This window comes from Benincasa hispida, chromosome 12 (assembly GCF_027475165.1).
Source record: "Benincasa hispida cultivar pf3 chromosome 12, pf3_genome.v1.1, whole genome shotgun sequence".
In the NCBI taxonomy this organism is placed as follows: domain Eukaryota; kingdom Viridiplantae; phylum Streptophyta; class Magnoliopsida; order Cucurbitales; family Cucurbitaceae; genus Benincasa; species Benincasa hispida.
The window spans coordinates 60,111,216-60,131,216 of record NC_143489.1 but is presented as its reverse complement, the minus strand read 5'-3'; the positions used below and the strand labels follow the sequence as shown (position 1 = coordinate 60,131,216).

The 20,001-nt window shown below is 31.7% G+C and overlaps 1 protein-coding gene across 1 annotated transcript; it reads right to left on the bottom strand.

The window, feature by feature from the left end:
• Positions 1–18,893: 18,893 nt before the first annotated feature.
• LOC120068012 (uncharacterized) lies at positions 18,894–19,534 on the bottom strand. Its single transcript, XM_039019673.2, has one exon. It carries the CDS (start codon positions 19,397–19,399, stop codon positions 18,971–18,973), a length of 429 nt encoding a protein of 142 aa, XP_038875601.1. The 5' UTR covers positions 19,400–19,534; the 3' UTR covers positions 18,894–18,970.
• Positions 19,535–20,001: the final 467 nt, after the last annotated feature.

Here is a 20,001-nt window from a genome sequence, read left to right as displayed (position 1 = left end):
AAATTTCCTTTTATTTAACATAGGATTTATCTTTCACTTAGTTAATTCCCTTAATCACCTACTTAAGTAGGAAAAAAATGCAAATCTGGGTTTCACACCGTATCCGTTGTGTCACTAGGATAAGGTATCCTTCCTTTATCCTTATACTACAAACCATTTAGGTTATTACTTAAGGCATGATCCACTTGTATGTCTCACATACATGTTTAAGTTTACATGAAATAACCACGAAACTTAGTTTATTGGATATGAGTAAATGAAAATAAAATAACACTTATTTTATTAATAATAATATGTACAAACTGTTTACAAACTACAAGACTTCGAGGGAATTAGGACACCAATCCCAATAGATTCTCAATCTTCAACTTTAAGCAGACATTCATTAGGAAATGCTTCTTCAATCTCAACCAACCCCAACTGCATTTCCTTGTTCTTCAAGCATGATAGGTGGTCAGCCACCTAATTCTCTGTTCCTTTTTTATCCTTAATTTTCAATTCATTTCTAGCCAATCAATCAAGCATTTGATCAATAAAATAGAGTGAACAGTGGTATTTTTTAGTCGACACATTCAATTTTCTATAGTCCATGCAGATGTGCCATCTAGTAATAGTTTTGGAGGGAATTAATTCATTGTTGCTATTGATCACCATAGTTGTGTCGCCTTTTTTTGGCACACATTGCATTAGACTCAACCAACTGCTATCATAAATGGGGTAGATAACCTCTTTGATAATTTCTTTGATAATTTATTTTCTTTACTACCTTCTTCATAATAGGATTGAGCCTGCATTGAGACTCAATTGATCCCCCTTTTCCTTCTTCCAGTTTGATTTTGTGCATACAGTAAAACAGGTTGATCCCTCTTATATCAGCCAGCGTCCACTCTATCGTGCATGTATGTTTCTTGAGTATCTGCAATAAAAGTTGCGCGTTAGTAGGAGAAAGTTTAGCTGAAATTATAACTAGTAAAGTGTTGTTGTTAAAGGAACTCTTATCAAAGAGCACCTCTGAGCGGAAGCAAGATCGTTCCAAACTTATTGTGACAGAATTACCGCATTCATAATCAAACAAACTAGTTATGCATTTAACAAAAAATTACAGCATGATTTGTAACTTTGGACAACAAAAGAGCAAGATACATACCAGTTGAAGAATTCTTCTTCGCAGAAATCTCGCTCTCGTCAAGGAAACAAATCTCGTTGTCACTGAGATCGTCCAAGCTATCGTCCACCAAATCTCGCTATCATCTACCCACGAACAGACTCCTCACGAACAAGGCAGCAGGGAAGACACCACCACTCGGAACCCTCGGTATTCTCAAGGTGAGAATTCAGGAGGTGTGGGCTCTGTTGGATTTGGTAGAGGGAAGGAGGAAGGGACGATCGTTTACCACGACCAAGCAAGTGGGAGAAATCTAAGGTCTATCATGTAGACGGATGCTTGATTGTTTAGATAAAGGTAGACGATCGTGTAGTAAACAGGGGCTTGATCGTATAGACGATCGTTTAATAAAACGCTCTGGCACGCGATTGTTTAGAAAGAGCTAGACGATCGTTTAGGTAATTCTATGCTATCCTTTAGTAAAACGCGCGCTGTACACGATCGTTTAGAAACTTTGAGTTGTTGTGTATGCTCTCGATTTGCTATGTGATAGGCAGTATACACAATCGGTGAATGAATTTTTGATGTCTTGCAAAATGAAAACAATTTTCATTTTATCCTTCAATTACGAAATTTTAAGGCAACCTTCCACTATCTCATTCGGTTACGAAAAAAAACGGCACAATTATCCTATCATTGTTAAATTAAAAAATTAATATAATCTTATTATATTTATAACCTATGGTTTAATATTACATCATATGCAACATATGAACCATAGTCCTTTTCTCCTCCACTAGATATAAATCATATTTATATCATTTTCCTCCAAATAATGTATCTCATACATCATGTCAACTATATCATATATAATTGACCAGTTCAATCGTATCATATATAATCGAACTTCCTCTTATCAATTTGAATACTTCAAACTGAACCAAAAACTGATTCTCAACTTGAATCTATTGAGCTACCAAGGGGACCTTATAGACCTATGACTCGAAGTTCCAATGGTAAGTGAATAGCTGACTAAACTCTTTAGCCACGAAATCCACCATCCGTTAACTATCAAGCATTACACTAAAGACCGACAGTTGCACTCTTCTCACCACAAATATATTTCTGTGTCCATCTAATATAACCGATCAACAGTACGATAACCCTTCACAGATGCTCGTAAGTACAGTTTGACCAATTTACCGTTTTGCCCCTGTAGTTACATCGAACTCCTTAAGTACCATTAATCCCTCTAATGAACAATATAACATAGTCCTACTATGTATGGACACCTCTCAGGCCATGAGAATGTGTGTGGTGCCACATCGTTCAAGTCCCAAAATTAGCCCTTAAGGGAGCAATCTATTTACTTACCCCTGCTTTAGGGAATGAGTAAATTTCATCTTGTGTAGCTGAGTTCCCAGCTCCCAAATCAGACGAATCCCCAAAGTGGTAGGTTTGAGTCGGCGATCTGGCCACTCGCACCCATGCAAATCGAAGGACCGCCCTCAAAGGCAGAAGTTCCCAACTCACTCAGGATTAAGGTCATGTTACCTATGGTCATCCTAGTGAAGTGAAGTCTCTGTCATGAATGACGTTATATAACGAGACTATAACACTTCATAGTCCGGTCTTATACAAACTCCTTTGTATAGAACGCCCCCCTCGCACGTCTCTACATGAATGATCAGGATCAGATCATCTGTAGCAAGTCACAACACTTGTAACTATTCTACAAAGCAGGCCGCATCCATAGCGTTACCAGGATAAGGTTTCCCTTCTATATCCATATACTACAAACCATTTTGGTTATCACTTAAGACATAATCAACTTGTATGTCTTCACATACATGCTTAAGTTACAAACGACAACCAGGAATCTTAGTTTATTGGTTTGTGGTAAAGCAATTAAAACATTCAATGTTCCATAGACAATAGTGAAGAAAATATCATATATTATTACAAGATTCTGCGTCATCTGGGAACTTCAATGCATTTAGCACATTGAATTTTACTTCTTAATTATCCACACGCATAATCAGTTTGCCTTTGAGCACATCAATCAAGACTTTGCCGATAGCTAAAAATGGGCATCCAAGAATGATTGGAATGTCTCTATCAGTTTCCTAGTCTAAAATAATAAAATCTACCGAAAATATGAACTTGTCAACTTTTACTAGCACATCTTTAATCTTTCCTTCAGAGTAAGTGATGGGTCTGTCAATGAGTTAAAGTGTCATCGTGGTAGGCGTAGCTTCACCAATCCCAAGCTTCTTGAAAATTGAGAGAGGCATCAGGTTGATACTAACTCCCAAATCACATAATGTATGCCCTACATCTATTCCTTCTATTGAACATGGGACAGTAAAGTTGTTTAGATCTTTTTGCTTTTCAGGAATTTTTCTGTTGATCAATGTGTTGCACTCCTGAGTTAATGTCACGGCCTCAAACTCATTGATCTTTCTTTTCTTCAATAAGATATCTTTCAAAAAATTCATGTAACTCAGCATTTATTCTAACGCTTCAATGAGAGGAATATTGATGTGTAACTTCTTAAGAACATCAAGGAAGCGTTTAAACTGATTTTTGTCATTCTTCTTCTGTAGGCATCGGGGGAAAGGTGCATTCAAACGCACACTAGGTTCCCCTACTTTGGATGTACTTGGTTGAGAATGACTATTAGAGCTAAATGGTCTTTCTAGTTGAACTTGTTCAAATGTCGTAGTCGTTTGAGTTATATCTGTGGGTGTTGAAAGATGATTCTCTTTTCTTGGGTTTCTTCTCGTCTTTTCCACTAGTGGTCTACCACTGTGCAATGTCACTGCTTGACAATGTTTCTTTCCATTATTTTGTCTGGGTGCTTCAGTCTTGCTAGGCAATGATCCATATGATCGGCTCTTCAGCTCACTAAAAATTTTCCCAATTTGCATCTCCAAATTTCTGATTGAAGATGCTCAACTTTTTAACAATGCATCGCTCTAGGCTATGTACTCTTTCAACAAGTTCTCAAGCGAAAAGGATAAACTCGATGCATGACCTCTTCTGTTGAAAGATTGATGTTGTGGTTGCTATTGCATGGGTTGGGATCTAGGCGATGGTCCTTGCCTGTGTTATTAATGTGTTCCAGACTGGTTTTGATCCTATTGGTGACCGCCTCAAGAAAAGTTTGGATGGTTTTTCCATCTAGGGTTATATGTATTGGAGAATGGGTTGTTCTTCATGAAACAGACTGGTTGCGGATTATAAGGGCAATCACTGTAGGTATGCGACTCTCCATAACGCATACAGCTTACCATAGGTTGTTCGATGCATCGATATATTGTTCGCTCTATGTCTAGGTTGTATTGTTCATTGACAAGTTTTTCAGTAAGTTTGTCATTGCAACCACCTATGCTGAAAGATTAGCTACTACATTGGTATCAATCACACCTTGTTGTCGCCTTCTACAGTCTGGTCTGGAATCATAAGCATCGTCAACCCAATCCATTTTGTGTTTGGCAATCCTATCCAAAATTTCCTTAGCTTCATTGTAAGTTTTGTCCATAAGGTTGTTGCAATGGCTACGTCCATTGCCATCTAGGATGGTCTATTCAATCCTCCATAGAATGTCTCAGTTTGAACAGTTAAAGGCATTCTGTGGTTAGGATGATTTTTTTTCCAACCTTTTGAACCTCTCCCATGTGTCACTAAGTGTTTCAGATTCTCCTTGCTCAAAGTTCATAATCTCCTGACACCTCATTGCATTGACTGTAGGGGGGAAGTATTTTTTCATGAACTTCTCTACTAGCTTATCCCATGTTGTTACTTCGCCCGGCTCCAAGGAGTTTGCCTATTCCTTGGTGTCATCTTGGAGTGAATATGGAAATAGGGACAATCTGATTGCTTCAAGCGTGATTCCAGGAATCACGAATGAGTTACAAGTTTCTAGGAAGTGTTTTATGTGTACATGAGAGTCTTCCGTAGGCTCTGCCAAACTATTCTGCTGTCTGTAACATCTATAACATGACAGATTTCATTTCAAACCTGGTTCTATCAGGCATTAAATAAATGATCCCAGGCGAAAAATCATACAACACTGGTGATGCATATTCACACATTGGACGTGTGTTGTTGTTTGCCATAAGGATTGGATTTACTGCAGCATTAGTGAGCTGTTAAGTTAAATTTTGGTTATTTCTGGTTGTTTGAAATTTTTTGTTTCCTTTCAATCTCGGGGTCGTATCTAAGTTTAGGAGTGCCCTCTCCACTCATAAAACATTTACAAGTCCAGGCTTAACTTGTAATACACCTTCAATTGAAAGTTTCTGCAAAAAGACACAATAGCCAAATTCCAGTTAGCTACGTTGCTAGAATCCCCAGCAACGATGCCAAAAACTTGTTGCTTCCTTTGCATTGTGTGTGTTTTATCGTGATTATAATGATGGCGGATGAATGAAGGATGGTGAAGAAGATGTACAGTCTATCTCTTCGTATGAAGGTGGTGTTACGTGTTGGATGATGCTAGATTGATGCGCGTACACACCTTCTTATTGCATACAAGTTTTCTTAAGCTAGATCCAAGTATAAATCTAGCCTAAGTGTCCTAGTAAGCCCAAGGCCGAACGCAGGGACTCTAGAGTGTACTAACACATGGTAAGTCTTTGGATCTATTGCAGAGATTTCCTAAATAATTGATACACATTGGTTATGTACACTAAACTACCGGCACGCATGCAAGAGGGAAGTAGGATTTTAAAGAGAATGAGAATTGTATCATGGATGAGTGGCTTAAGCATAGATGGTATGCGTTGATTTTCTAGTAGGAACAACAAGCCTATATAAGCACAATGACAATGAATGGAGATGGTACAGATGTCTGCTAAAATCTAAATGTATGCGTGATGCGTTAGAGATCTGTTCTTTAATTAATGTTCAACATCTCTCAATGCAGATGCCACACTTATCCTATCTCTAGGGTGCATGCATTAGAATGAATAGACAAGTGACATGAATAATTTTATCTCTAGAATTAATTCATTTCTTAGCTTGATACGTTCAACAATTAACTACTCTCTTAAGTGACTAATTACGTTTTCACTTCAATCAATTGATTAGGTAGATTTAAGTAATTAACTTTATGCATTCATCAAGCCAGAAGATTCACAAACACAAACAACTTAGACAATTAACAGAAGGAGATGTGAAGAATGGTCGAAAATGAGATTGTTAAGATATAGGTTTGATACAAATACTCTAAGTTCAATCAAGTGGAATGATAAATGAGAATGCAAAGTAAAAGAAGTTAAGCCACAGGGTTCAATCTCTTGTCCCCTTTGGCTTGTTTTAATGTTTGTTGTAACCAACTTGGTGGAGGGGTTAAAGAAGATGTCTCTCATCATATTTTTCAATCCGGAACTTTAGGTAATAGATGACAATATACTTTTTCAATCCGGCCTCCTCAGTATCATATTTCTTCTACAAAGCGTCCCACATATCTGCATCATTCAATCCGGAACTTTTGTTGTCTTCAATGTACTATAATAATCATACAAATAGCTAGTCAAATCGTTTAAAATAAAATTTTTCTTCTCAATCAACTGCATCTTTTATTTTTCGTTCAATCGAATTTTCCTTCAGGACAGTTGGCTTTTTCGTATTACAAAGGTTAGCAACCTTTTGAACCGTGAGGAAAAACAGCATCTTCTGTTTCCACCATTTGAAGTTCACTCCTTCGAACCAGAATGGACAATTGAGGTCGGAGGTCATAATGTTGTTCTGATTTGAAAGGGTCATCACAACAATGGCAGATGAAAATCATCTTTAAATTGTTGGAACTACTACCCTCACATGGACAAAAGATGATAGCAATGAACAATCACAAACAGAAATTAATAGAAAAATAAAACCTACAAAAAGAAAACTCGTTACAGGCTGAGTCACGGATATCGCTCTCTTTAAGACATTTTGCAACTCTGCCTAAATGTGCAAGCAGTTCTACAGAATTGTCTCGTCGTCCCCAAGATAAAATAGCCAAAAAAAGAACAAAAAAATGTCTCGATCAGAGTTGCACGGTAATCAATCGAAAAACTCACACCCTTCAAGACTAATATGCTCGAAAAACTAAACATGTGTAGAAAGAAAAGGAATCGAGAGAGAATAAGGATTCTATGAAAAATGTGTCATGAAAAGACTAATGAAAGGCGTGAAACTAATGGGGAGAGAAGTGCGCACAGCCGTGGAACGTGTATGAGGATCACACGGGAAGTTCCATGAGCCGTGAAAGACTAGACCGAGCCTTTTATTTTATTTGTAATAAAAAATTAAAATAATAATTATTTTTAATAAAAAAAATAATCACACACATGCGCCTCACCCGACCGGACAGACGACAGCTATGGCGCACACGTGTGGGATGTCTACCATACCCACATTAGCCTATCTCCTCACTCTCTCTAAAACATAGGTACCCCTTGGTGCCAAACCCACAACTCAAAGGTGGAAGTATATAAATGAGGTCTCACTTCCCAATCTTAGTAATGTGGAATTCTCAAACAAGCCTTTTTTCATTTAAAACTTAAATTTTCACTAACAAAACTAATTAAAAAAACTAAAATCTCAATCCATGAAAATTGAAAACATCATGTGTACAGAGTTGAGGGATAAAATTGAAAAATAAATACTGATGGCCAGCCTCAGAAAATATTCTAATAATAATACATTATATTAAAATAAGAGAAAATAATTTAAAAAAAAAAAAACTAAGGACTGAATAAAAGAAAACAATGAATAATAATATTCATAATGCACGGATTATTGCTCTTCCGATGGCCTTACTTTACTTTCAGGTCAAAAAACGAATCTCACTTTCGCTTGGACTCCTTAATGAATGAAAAACGAAAAGCTGCAGAAAGTAGGAAAAGTACAAATGGAGAATCGAGAAAAGGATCATGGTGCTCCAGAATCATGACATCCAGTAGCAACATCTCCTTGCATGCGAGATAAGTTCTGTGAAATCTTCAAGACCTCTTCTCTGATTTTTTACTTATAAAGTCATTTTTTTTATTTTTTAATGGATTTACATCTTTCGTTAATAGAAATATTTTGATGTAGTGAGTAACAACTCGAGACAATTCCCGATGGAGGATTTTGACCTGAACTAGTTCTTCAAGGGACCCCCCTCCTGTGTCCTAGCACTCTCTTTTTTAGCACGACCGATAGACATTTTTCAGTGATTTTAAAAAATAGACATCTTTGAAAATGTGTCCCTATTATTCAAATAAGGAAATGTTTGTTGTTGTACCAATGGGCCTACTTTCGGAGGAGTGGTGTTAAGAGCCTAACATGGTCGGCCCAACGGTAGCCCATTTGGAACTTTGACAGAAAAAGACCACAACATAACTCCAAATTCGAAATCATAGCCAAAATTCACCGACTTTTTTTCTAATGAAATATAGCTGACAATTTGTTAGAAGATCCGAACCATGGGACTACTTGACTGGTTAAATTTCTCCTAATGTAAAAGATTATAGGTTAAATAATTATACATATTACTTCTGAAATATCTAATTTCATGTTACTGTACTAATTTCAATAAATCATTTGAATGAAATAATCTTTAAAGAGTTTTGTTTTTTTAGATTAATTTAAAAGTTCAAAGATTAAAATGTATGTTATATAATTCAACTAAAATTGTATCATTTCATCAACTAGTTTTCCATAATTATATTTCATTCTCTCTTTTTACGAAGTAAAAACTATATATATATAGTAAAATTATTTAAAATTCAGTATTATATATAAATCATATGCTTGATGCAATAGCTGAATGCTTCCGTTATGATGTCCATAGTGCAAAGTTCAATCTCAACCATGGGTGGATTTAGTATGGGCCTAGAGGGCTCGAGCCTCTCTCAATTTTATCTTATATATATATAATGCATAGTATCAAAATTACTAGCTAGCCCATTGGTAAATTTATCTTTCAACCTGCTCTTGACTTAGGTTCAAACTCCATTTACAAACGATGTTCTTATGATTCACTTATTGTAGAGTGGAGATTGAACTATCGATCTTTGGCTCAAAATAGCATTAATTTTAAATGATACATGATCCATTTGACTATTTTATCTTTTTGGTTAATCTTATAAATTGTTTTCTTAAATTGTTATGAGTTCCAACGTATCCTTTGTTACATAATAGTGCGCCTTCAAAAAATACGTACAAATCTTGAAGATGACTTAAACTTGTCTCATATCCACAAAATTTGACATGTTGTACTATATAGTGAACAAAAGATCATAAATGAGATTTGCTATATATCTAATATGTAGAGTCATGACAATATTGTGACCATATGTAGTTTAAAAAATGGAAAATTCTTGAATTATCTAAGCAATTTGCATAAAAGTTTCAAAATAATTCAACAACTTTAGGTTGAGGAGTGTAATATACTTAAATTATTAATCTTTTATTTGCAACCAAAGTACAAGTTAGGTGACAAATGAACAAGTCAAATCAGTAAGACAATTGAAAATTTTAAATATCTTTAATTTGTAATATTTTAAATTTAACAAATATGAGATACGAGTACCCGACATTTAAATAGATGTAATACGTTTACTAGTTAATGAAACTATATATGATTTTTTTTTCTTATTAGTTATTAGTTCTTTTCCTTTGTGCTAAGAAATGAAACCCTTTTATGTGTCCTTCAAATACAAGTTTCATTGATCTCTAGGTAAAAGACATCCTAGGCAATGTTTGATGACTATTTCATTCATTGTTTTTTTAATTTTAAAATTAAATCTACTTCTGCGAAAGATCTTACAATAATTTTTATCTCTACTAAGTAAAAAAAATTGAATTCTTATGTTAGTTCCAAAAACAAAAATAGGTTTTTAAAACGATTTTTTATTTTTTAAAAAATGGCTTGATTATCGAAAATATTGATATAAAATAGATAACAAAACAAAAAATTTAGAGGTGAAAAGAATATTTATAGGTTTAATTTTTAAAAATTTAAAACTAAAAATCAAGTAATTATTAAATAGAAATCTTAGTAATTAAAGAAGTTATTTTTATAAAAGATAGGTTTGAGATTTTAAATAAATATTATTTTTTTTCTTGATTTCCTAGAAAGAGAAAAGAAAAGAAAATTAAAAAAAAGGATATCCAAGTGTACCCAAACCGTCATTGATGGACTTTTATTAGTGGCTATCAACTTTGATTAAGTATCAATGTTATCATCTTAAGTTGATGAGCTTTAAACAATACCCTCAACTAATGTTCCATCTCTGTTAGTTTCTCTTATTACAATGATGATTGATTATGAATTTTTTATTATTAATGGTTATCACTAATAGACTTTTATCAATGCTTATCAACTTTGAAAAGAAACTAACAACTTTCAAATATTAACACTTAAAGTTATTAGTGATAGAAGTCCATCAATGAGAAGTCTATAAGTGACTATCACTGATATCAATCTAAGTCATATTACCGATATCACTAATACCATTGGTACCACTAATATCTACATCATCGATATCATAGATATCTATCTAAGTTAATCATTAATATGTCATCGGTATATGGATATTATTGATATTTACCTAAATTTTATCATTGATACACAGTGATATCAATAATATTATGATAGACGAATGATATCAGTTATGGAAGGTTTGTCACTCACAGACTTCTATCAATAATAGACTATATAATTTTTGTCTATCAGTGATATGCTCTGATAACTTTCAATCATTGATAGAGTGAAGTGTTAATTTTTAAAAATTGATAACCATTTATTGATGTTTACAATAATAGTTACTGATAGATTTCTATCAGTTTAACTTTTAGTGTAAACTTTTAAAGTTGTCAAACTAAATAAGTGGCTTAATCAAAATAATAAATCAACACACATTATATAATAAAAAGAGATAGAGAAGAGAAGTCTATCAGTGAAAAGAAATTTATTGTTCATAGTTAGGAGTGTACATGGGATGGGTTGAGTTGGGTTGGGTTATTTTTTCGACCATCCCGAAAATTCGGGTTGGTTAGGTTGGATTGTCGAGTTATAACTTATTTTTTATTTTCAATAAAAAATATGTAAATTTATATACAACACATGACTAATAACTAAAATCTCATAAAATTCAAATACTAAATATCAAATATCATAACAATTTTAAAAGAAAAATATTAAAAATTCACAAATTAATCAAACTTTAAACAATATATATATAACTCGGGTTGGGTTTGGTCAACCCAAATTTTTTTGTTAGCCAACCCACAACCCAACCCAACCCTTATATTTTGGGTGGGGTAGTCCGAGTTATTCGGGTTGTCGGATTATTTGAACACCCGTAGTTGATACATCCTATATAGAAGTCTATAGGTGATTGACTTCTAGCAGCAGTAGAAACATTTCACTTATAACTTATCAATGAAATGCTTTTATCACTAATAGATTTTAATATGTGATAGAAGAATCTCCAATGATATGCTTCTATGAATTATAGTTATATTCGTCTTTATTTGGAAACAAACTTGTTTGATATGCATTTATGTTCCATATTTCTAAATTTTAAGAAACAATTCTAAAAAAGATGTCAAATTTGAGAAATTATAAAAGTATTTTCTTTCTATTTGATATTTATATTTAACAATCCATCTTAATAATCAAACTTTATAATTGATTTGTCGATGTCGAGATGCCTATAAAAATGATTGAGCACTCTCCAAATCTTGTATTCAAAAGCTAGCCTCATCAGTGATTAGGGAAGGAGAGGAATCGAGAGTGGGAGATTGAAATTGGGATTGGGAAAGAGAGGAATCATAAGTAAGAGATTGGAATTGGAAGAGAAGGAAGATGAATTGGGAGATGGGAGATGGGAGATGGGAGAATGTAGCACCATCATCCATTGCCATAGAGAGAATATCATTCATTCATGCGCTTTTTCCTAGTTTTTTCAAATTGAAAGCTATCACTGATAGGTGTTATCAGTTGCTATCACGGATAGATGTTATTAGTGGTAGCTTTCAATTTGAGAAATATTAATACAACCTTGATATATATAGTGTGTTTGTATGTTATATTGATACATTGCAAATTGATTAATCTGTTGATATATGTAGTGTGTTTGTATGTTATTGATCCATATAGGTATAGAATGATATCCTTCTACATTGATAGCCATAAAGGTCATCATTGATTGCTACTGTCAATGATTTCTTTCTATTGCTATCAATGATGAAGGATATCATTGATAGTTTTTATATATTATGTAATGTAGTATTTGAAATGAAATGGCTACTAGAGAGATTGTTTGATTGTGTTAATGTTGGGTTAAAATCCCAAGCACAACAGGAAAAAAAAATCAGACCAGAGGAAATAAAATCTAGAAACTCAACTTTTTGGATCTACGATCTAGATTCCTTTGTTGCAAATCGAGGGAACAACACCAAAATGGTTTCATCAATATTTCTTCTTAGCCTAGGTGGGATCATTGGAGCAAACATTTTATCTTAGAAGACCAAAAGGTAAAAAAACAAATTAGGTGATGCAAGAGAGAGTGGAGGAAGTTGGGGAGAAGATCTTTCCCACTCCCATATAACTCCCAATGTTGGGGAGTTTGTTATAAGTAATTTATTAAATTAATTATAAATTTATTTAATTAATAACAATAAATTTATTTAAATTAAAAATAAATTAAATCAAAATTTAATTTCTTAAAATAAATTAAATAATTATTAATTAATAATAATTAAATATCTCATATTTAATTAAATGTGCATTAGAATCATATTCTAATGCATCCCTCTTTCATAATCTATAGTTTTAATTCCATTAATTTAATTAAATCAAATCAAATTAAATTAATTAATTAATTAATTCTCCAATTAATTAATCATTAAATTAAATATCACATATTTAATTTAACCTTATAATTGAATCACATTCAATTATTTTTCACTCATATTACCTATAGTTTTAATGTGCATCTAATGCGCATTAATTTTAACCTATAGTTTTAATAATGAATTCTATTCATATTAAATTTAATATTTGAACTTCTTCAAATATTTAATTCTCCCATTAAGTTAATTTGAATCAATTTCAAAATAAATTTATATTATAAAGTATATTATAATGTATCACCATATATTACATTCTTTTTCTTAGTAAATTTGAACATTTCAAATTACTTTAATTACCTCAATACCCTTTATGAGTTAGTAGGACCTAATGGACCTATAGATCAAAAGCTCTAAAGATTAATTGGCTAAACTTATTAACCAAGTTAATCAATATTCATTAATTGTGGGTACACTCCACTATAAACCCACAATTGCACTCTTCTTATAAACCTACAGTTGCACTCTTCTCACTGCAGATATATTTCTGTGTCCACTGATATTGACTAAGTTGGTCTTTCATGAGTGTTCGTAACACCAAATGAGTCAAATTATCGTTTTACCCCTAGATTACCTCTACATTCTTAAGTATAAGTGCTTCTCTAATAAACATTTTGTTTGTCGTCCAACCATCAAACAAAAACCCCTCTCAAGCCAGTGAGAATGTAGATCCCTTTGTTCAAGTCCTGGAGACACCACTTAAGGGAACACTCATCTACTTACAAAGTCAGGAAAGAGTGTCCATAACTCACTCAGAATCATTACATAGGATACCCCAGTCACATGTCCCTTACACGAATGTGTTGGATCATTGCATTTGTATCAAATACAAAGCGGATTGTATCCATATGGTGTCACCAGGATAAGATATCCAGTCTTATCTATATATTATAAACCCCAGTCTTATCCATATATTATAGACCCTTTAAGTTGTATCTTGAGCACCGATCTACCTGTGTTGCTCAAGACTCATAAAATAGTCTAGGATGTTAATTTATTAGATTGAGGTTATTTAGGCAAAATAAATACAAGATAAGTAATAACTATTTATTGTAATAAGCATGAATAACACTTTATTAATGATCATTTACTATCTACAGAGTTTTAGACATAAAACCCAACAGTTAAACATGTTATTAGTGATAAAAGTTATCACTAATAGCATGACACCAATGAGATGCTGATAGCGTGTTATTTGGTAGTGACTATCATAAAAGGGCATTTCTAAGAGTTTTCTACAAACGACTTCACAGAGTGAATTAATTCGAGTTTTCTATTGTGTAATCTAATCTAGCGTGTTGGACTTGGTAATCGTTGATTGTGATTCTGACCACATTGGCTCTGGAATGGGCGGCGATTGACCACATTGAACCACCGGTGCCGCATCCAACATTGAGAATTTGATCGCTTTGTTTGTCATCGACTAGATCGACAATCTTTGGTGGTGGTTCAGGCAAGACCAAGAAGAAAGAGGAGAAGCGTATAGAGGGTATAAGGTGACGGTGGTGTGTGTTAGCGATGGAGGAGAGGGAGAAGAGTTGGAATCAGACATGCAAGGGAGAAAGAAAAGGAAAAAAGAAAAGTAAAAAAGAAGCAGAAAGAAGAAAGAAGAAATGATAAAAGAAGGAAGAAAGAGCACGCAAGAGAAGGGTAAACTTAGAATATATGAAAGATTTAAAACCTAACTGGTAAGTATGTGTCATATATGCAATTAATTTTAAAAAGTGTTATATTATTAGGTATTTTGATTAATTGGACTGATTGTTATAATTTCCCATAAGAAAACGTTTGATATTGTACTAATACTAATGGGCCTACCATCGAAGGAGTGGTGTTAAGAGCCCAACATGGTTGGCCCAATGGTATCACATTTGAACCTTTCACGACGGAAAAAAACGGAAACCGAAATCATATAGCCAAAATTCACTGACTTTTAAAAAAAAACAAAAAAATGAAACATCACACTCATGGGTTGAGTTGAGTTTAGTTTTTAGACTTTTCAAATCAACCAATTGTTCAAATTGTAAATTTTTCAACCCAAATAACCCTTATTAAAAAATGAACTCAACCCGATTGGTTCAGATTAATCGGGTCATTTATTTAAAGTTTTGTTCTAAAAAGAAGCAAAATTTAAAGATGTAAAAATCTAATTTAATTATTTTCATATATTGAATTAAGATTAACAACTCAATTTTAATTTATATAGTGAAAATTTTCTTTTTAGAATGCAAAGAAACTAATTTTGAGAGTTGTGAAAAATAAATTATTCAAAAAATATTGAAATTAAATAAAATTAAAATCATAAAAATTATGTTATGAGTAATAAAAATACATATCTTAAAGTTAATAATAAATTCGGATTAGTTTGGATTATATTAGGTGAACTCACCAACCCAACCTATAAAATTTTCATTTATTTGAACCCAACCCAACCCAAATGAGTTGATAATCCAATCCAAATCGCATGGATTGGGTTGGATTGATCGTTTTTTCGGATCATCGGATTTTTTGACCACCCCTATAACTTGTTATCTGATACAAATATGGGACGCAAAATTTCTCCCAAGACCTAAAGTAAAAGATTATATGTTCAATAAATATATTTAATACTTCTGAAAAGCACATATACATGATGTCATGTACATCCTGTGTTAATTTCAATAAATCATTTGAATGAGAAGGTCATAATATATATAATTGTAACAATTTTGTAATAATTTCAAACATCAAAATTAAAATAATACTTTTCAAAAATCTAGTGGAATAACTAAAATTACCTACACCAAAATTTACATGCATGTTGTATAATTTAACTAAAATTGCATCAGCTCATCAACTAGTTTTATCAGGATTATATTTCATTCTCTTGTTTTTAAGAAGTAGAACCTCATAAAGAAATTTACAGAAAATAGTAAAATTATTTAAATTTTATTATTAGGAAATAGTAAAATTATTTAAATTTTATTATTAGGGTAAATCAGTACTACATAATAATGAAACTATGCACTTTAACATAGTAGCTAAGCGATTTTGTTATCATACTATAGTGCAAAGTTCAATCTCAATTATGTAACTTATAATATACTTTATTTATGAATTTGGTAAACGGTGCTCTTACAATTTATTAATCGTAGAGTGGAGATTGAACTATTTATTTTTTGTTCGGTTGGCATTAACTTAAATTGATACGTGATCCTTTGACTATTTTATCTTTTGATTAATCTTATTAAATTCTTCTTAAATTGTTATGTATTAAAACATATCCTTCTTGCATAATATAGTGCCTTCAAAGATACGTACATTCTTGAAGATGACTTAAACTTGCCTCTTATCCAAAAAAATTGACATGTTGTACTATATGGTGAACAAATATTCATAAATGAGATATGGCTAAAGATGTCTATGGGACCTCATCCCTGTCCTATTCCATTTTTCGTTCTCGCAAATTTTATTGCGAGGAACGGGACAAGGATTCTACAGGGATCAGTTCCCTGTACAGAAAAATATTCAACCATTATGTTTTCTAACAATTTTTTTATTTCTATTCAATATATATATATTTTAACAATTTCTTAACATTTCCAATACAATTTAATAAAAGTAATAATATACATGCAATTTAAAAATATATAATTAAAATACTAAATTCTCATAATTTGTAAAAATTAAAATTCAATAATTATAATATCATATCTTCAATATTACAAAATCCAGGGAATTATAGTAATAAAGTCTTAAACTTAAATAATTAAAACATTCATAGTTGTTCCAACAAAGTTTATATATATATACACAAAAGGCAGGGCGAGGTGGGCCGAGTTAGGGTCGGAAATATAATTTCCATCCCTAATCTCGAATTGTAATTAAAAAAAATTCTTCACTCTCTCTTCCATTCTCTGTGTATTCATGGATTTCTCGCTCCTTCGAATCGGATTCTCATGGACTCCCATCATACGGATTTTTTGGACAACTCTAAATATAATTTTGTTGTTTTTAGTATATATATATATAGAGTCATGACAATATTGTGACCATACGTAGTAATTTAAAAAAATGGAAAATTCTTGAATCATCTTAGCTATTTGGTTAAACAATTATAAACAATTCAACAACTTTAGGTTGAAGAGTGTAATACACTCAAATTATTAATCTTTAATTTTCAAGCAAAAGTACAAGTTAGGTGACAAATGCACAAATTAAATCAATAAGACACAATTGAAAATTTTAAATATCTTTAATTTGTAATATTTTAAGTTTAACAAATGTGAGATAGGAGTACGTTTCTTAGGTCGAAAACTATTTCATTTTTCATTTTTTATTTTTTAAAATTAAACTTATTCCCTCGATATTTTCTATAATAGTTTAAGAAAAATATAGTTGAATTCTTAATTAAGTTTCAAAAATAAAAATAACTTTTTCAGTTTTAGAAAACTGGCTTGATTTTTTAAAATATTAGTATAAAATAGACAATAAAACAAGAAATTTATAGGTGGAAGAAGTATTTATATGTTTAATTTTCAAAAACTAAAAATCATGTAGTAATTAAGAAGGTTATTTTTGTGAAAAAAATGTTCGAGACTTCAAATAATATTAATTTTCTTAGAAATTTCTTAGAAAGAAAGAAAAAAAAAATCAAGTGTATCCAACGATTTAATTATTCTACTCTTCCTTCTTAATCAACCCAATCAAGATATAATTAATATCGTTTGACTTCAATTGAAGCACACTCAAGCTTTCTTAAATCCCACTTAATCCAACAACATTATTACAAAACAATACTTAATTTATCACTTCATTGCATAAAAGTAAAACAAAAAATAGCAATAGTAATAATAATTCTTTAGACCACCAATGTCCTATCATCAATTCAATGATTAAATAATTTTATTAAAAATAAATCCCTAACCCTCCCCCCTCCCCAGAAAAATATCCATCACTATGTATAACAACAACATATGGGGATAGGGCTTAAAATAATTGACTTTTTATGCATCACTATGTATAATCTATAATCAACTTAATAATTTATAAAATGTCATGATGGAAAATTAAATTCAATAAAATACAACATAACTAGACATTATGGCATTTTTACTTTCATAAATCCACTTTCCTATTTTTAATTTAATCATAGAAATTTATTCAAAACTCACTAAACTCTCCCTAAAAAAGAAGGAAGAAGAACACTAATTCATTTCTCTCTCTCTCTTTTTTAGTAAACTAATTCATTAATTTATATAACACTTTTATAGTTTAACAAAAATATGTGAGTAGACATTCAAATTTGTAAACTTTTAACAATCACTCCTAATTAGTTGAATTATGCTTAATTAGTTATTTGTATAACATTACTATACACAATAATAAATTCAATAAAATATATATGAATGGCCATCATGACATATCTTGTTTTTTTTAAATAATAACAATAATAATAATTTTATGTGTTTGTCATGCATGACCAAAAATAAAAATATTGATATGTCAATAATATTGACATATCAACAGATATTTTTATAAACAAAGAAATCTATAATAATAATTTGAATTAATAATTAAATTATTTCTTACTTTCCAACTAAATTATAAATCATATTATTAATACTCATATTCATGTTGAGATTAATAGATAATAATTTATTATGTGTTATATGTATCTATAAAGAATATCAGAGATAATAATTAATCTTTAAAATCGATTTACAATATGTTGATATATTAATAGGTATTTCAAGACCTTCATAATCCATCTTCCTATTTTCCTAGAAAATAATACACTTTTCCGAGAAAGTAAAAAGTAGTAGTAATAATAATAATTTAAAAAGGTGTTTTACATATCCATAATCAAAATTAAAGACAAAACAATGAAGAAGAAGAGTAGAGAGAAGAAGGAGAAAGGAAGGATATAGTTATTATTAAAAAGAGAGGAAAAAAATAGAATAATTATTATGATTGTTATAAGTTTGGAAATTATCGAAGGGAAGAGAAAGACGACATGTCGGAAACCTGGGAAGAAGGAGTAGAATGATTAGAGGTGGAGAAATTGTTAGTAGTAGTAGAAGAAGAAGAAGAAGAAGAAGAGGATTGAGACGACAAGTCGGTTGAGCGCCTTCTCAAGATTTGCTTCATGGCGTCAGCGACTCTAACGGCTGGGTTAGATTTGAACTTACGGCAGAAAAGCATGTGAGCATTAACGGCGTCTTGAATTCCTCCGGAGGACGGCGGCGGCGAGTGGTGATTGTTTTTAGATCTGAACAAAATTTCATCACCAACGGCTTGAGAACAAAGGCCACAAAGCCATTTAGCGTCAAAATTGGCCTTCACTTCACTAATGTAATCTTTTGTGCATTCTTCTTTTAACCCACAACACTCACACTTCACTACTTCTATTTCATCCATTACCAATTTTCTTTTTTCTTTTTATTTTTCCTGCTCTAATATATATATAGAAAAAGGAGAAAGCTTTGAGAAAAAAGAAAATGGAGAAGAAGAAGAATTTTTTTTTCTTTTCTTTTTTTTTTTTTGGGGGGGGGGGGGGGGGGTGGATTTGATTGGAAATGAGGATATGGGGATGGAAAGTTAGGAAAAGTTGGAAAGTGGGTTATGCTTCTTTCTTTTTACTAACTTTTATAACTTTTTTTTTTTTTTGAGGTCACTCTCTTTTTATATGTTATATGTTGTATTTAGGACTTGATTTATATACCATATAAGAATAATTATTCGCTTAATTTGATTAATTTGAAGATAATTCAACTGGTCTAGACATATATATTTCGAGTGAAAGGGAGTAGAAGATTAAATACTCACGTCCCTACATATTGTTGAATTAAAATTTTGAATAAAAAAAATGATTATTATAGACCATGTGGGATTTTGTATACATATAGGGTGAGCGATCAAATCATTGACATTTAGTATGATCATTTTGACGCTTATCTATAGAGCTATGTATTCATATGAGTTGAGATATTTATAATATATAAGACCAAAGAAAACATTTT

Bases quoted from the DNA above. Each gene is read 5' to 3' on its own strand.
- LOC120068012 (XM_039019673.2), bottom strand. From the start codon at position 19,399: ATGGATGAAATAGAAGTAGTGAAGTGTGAGTGTTGTGGGTTAAAAGAA.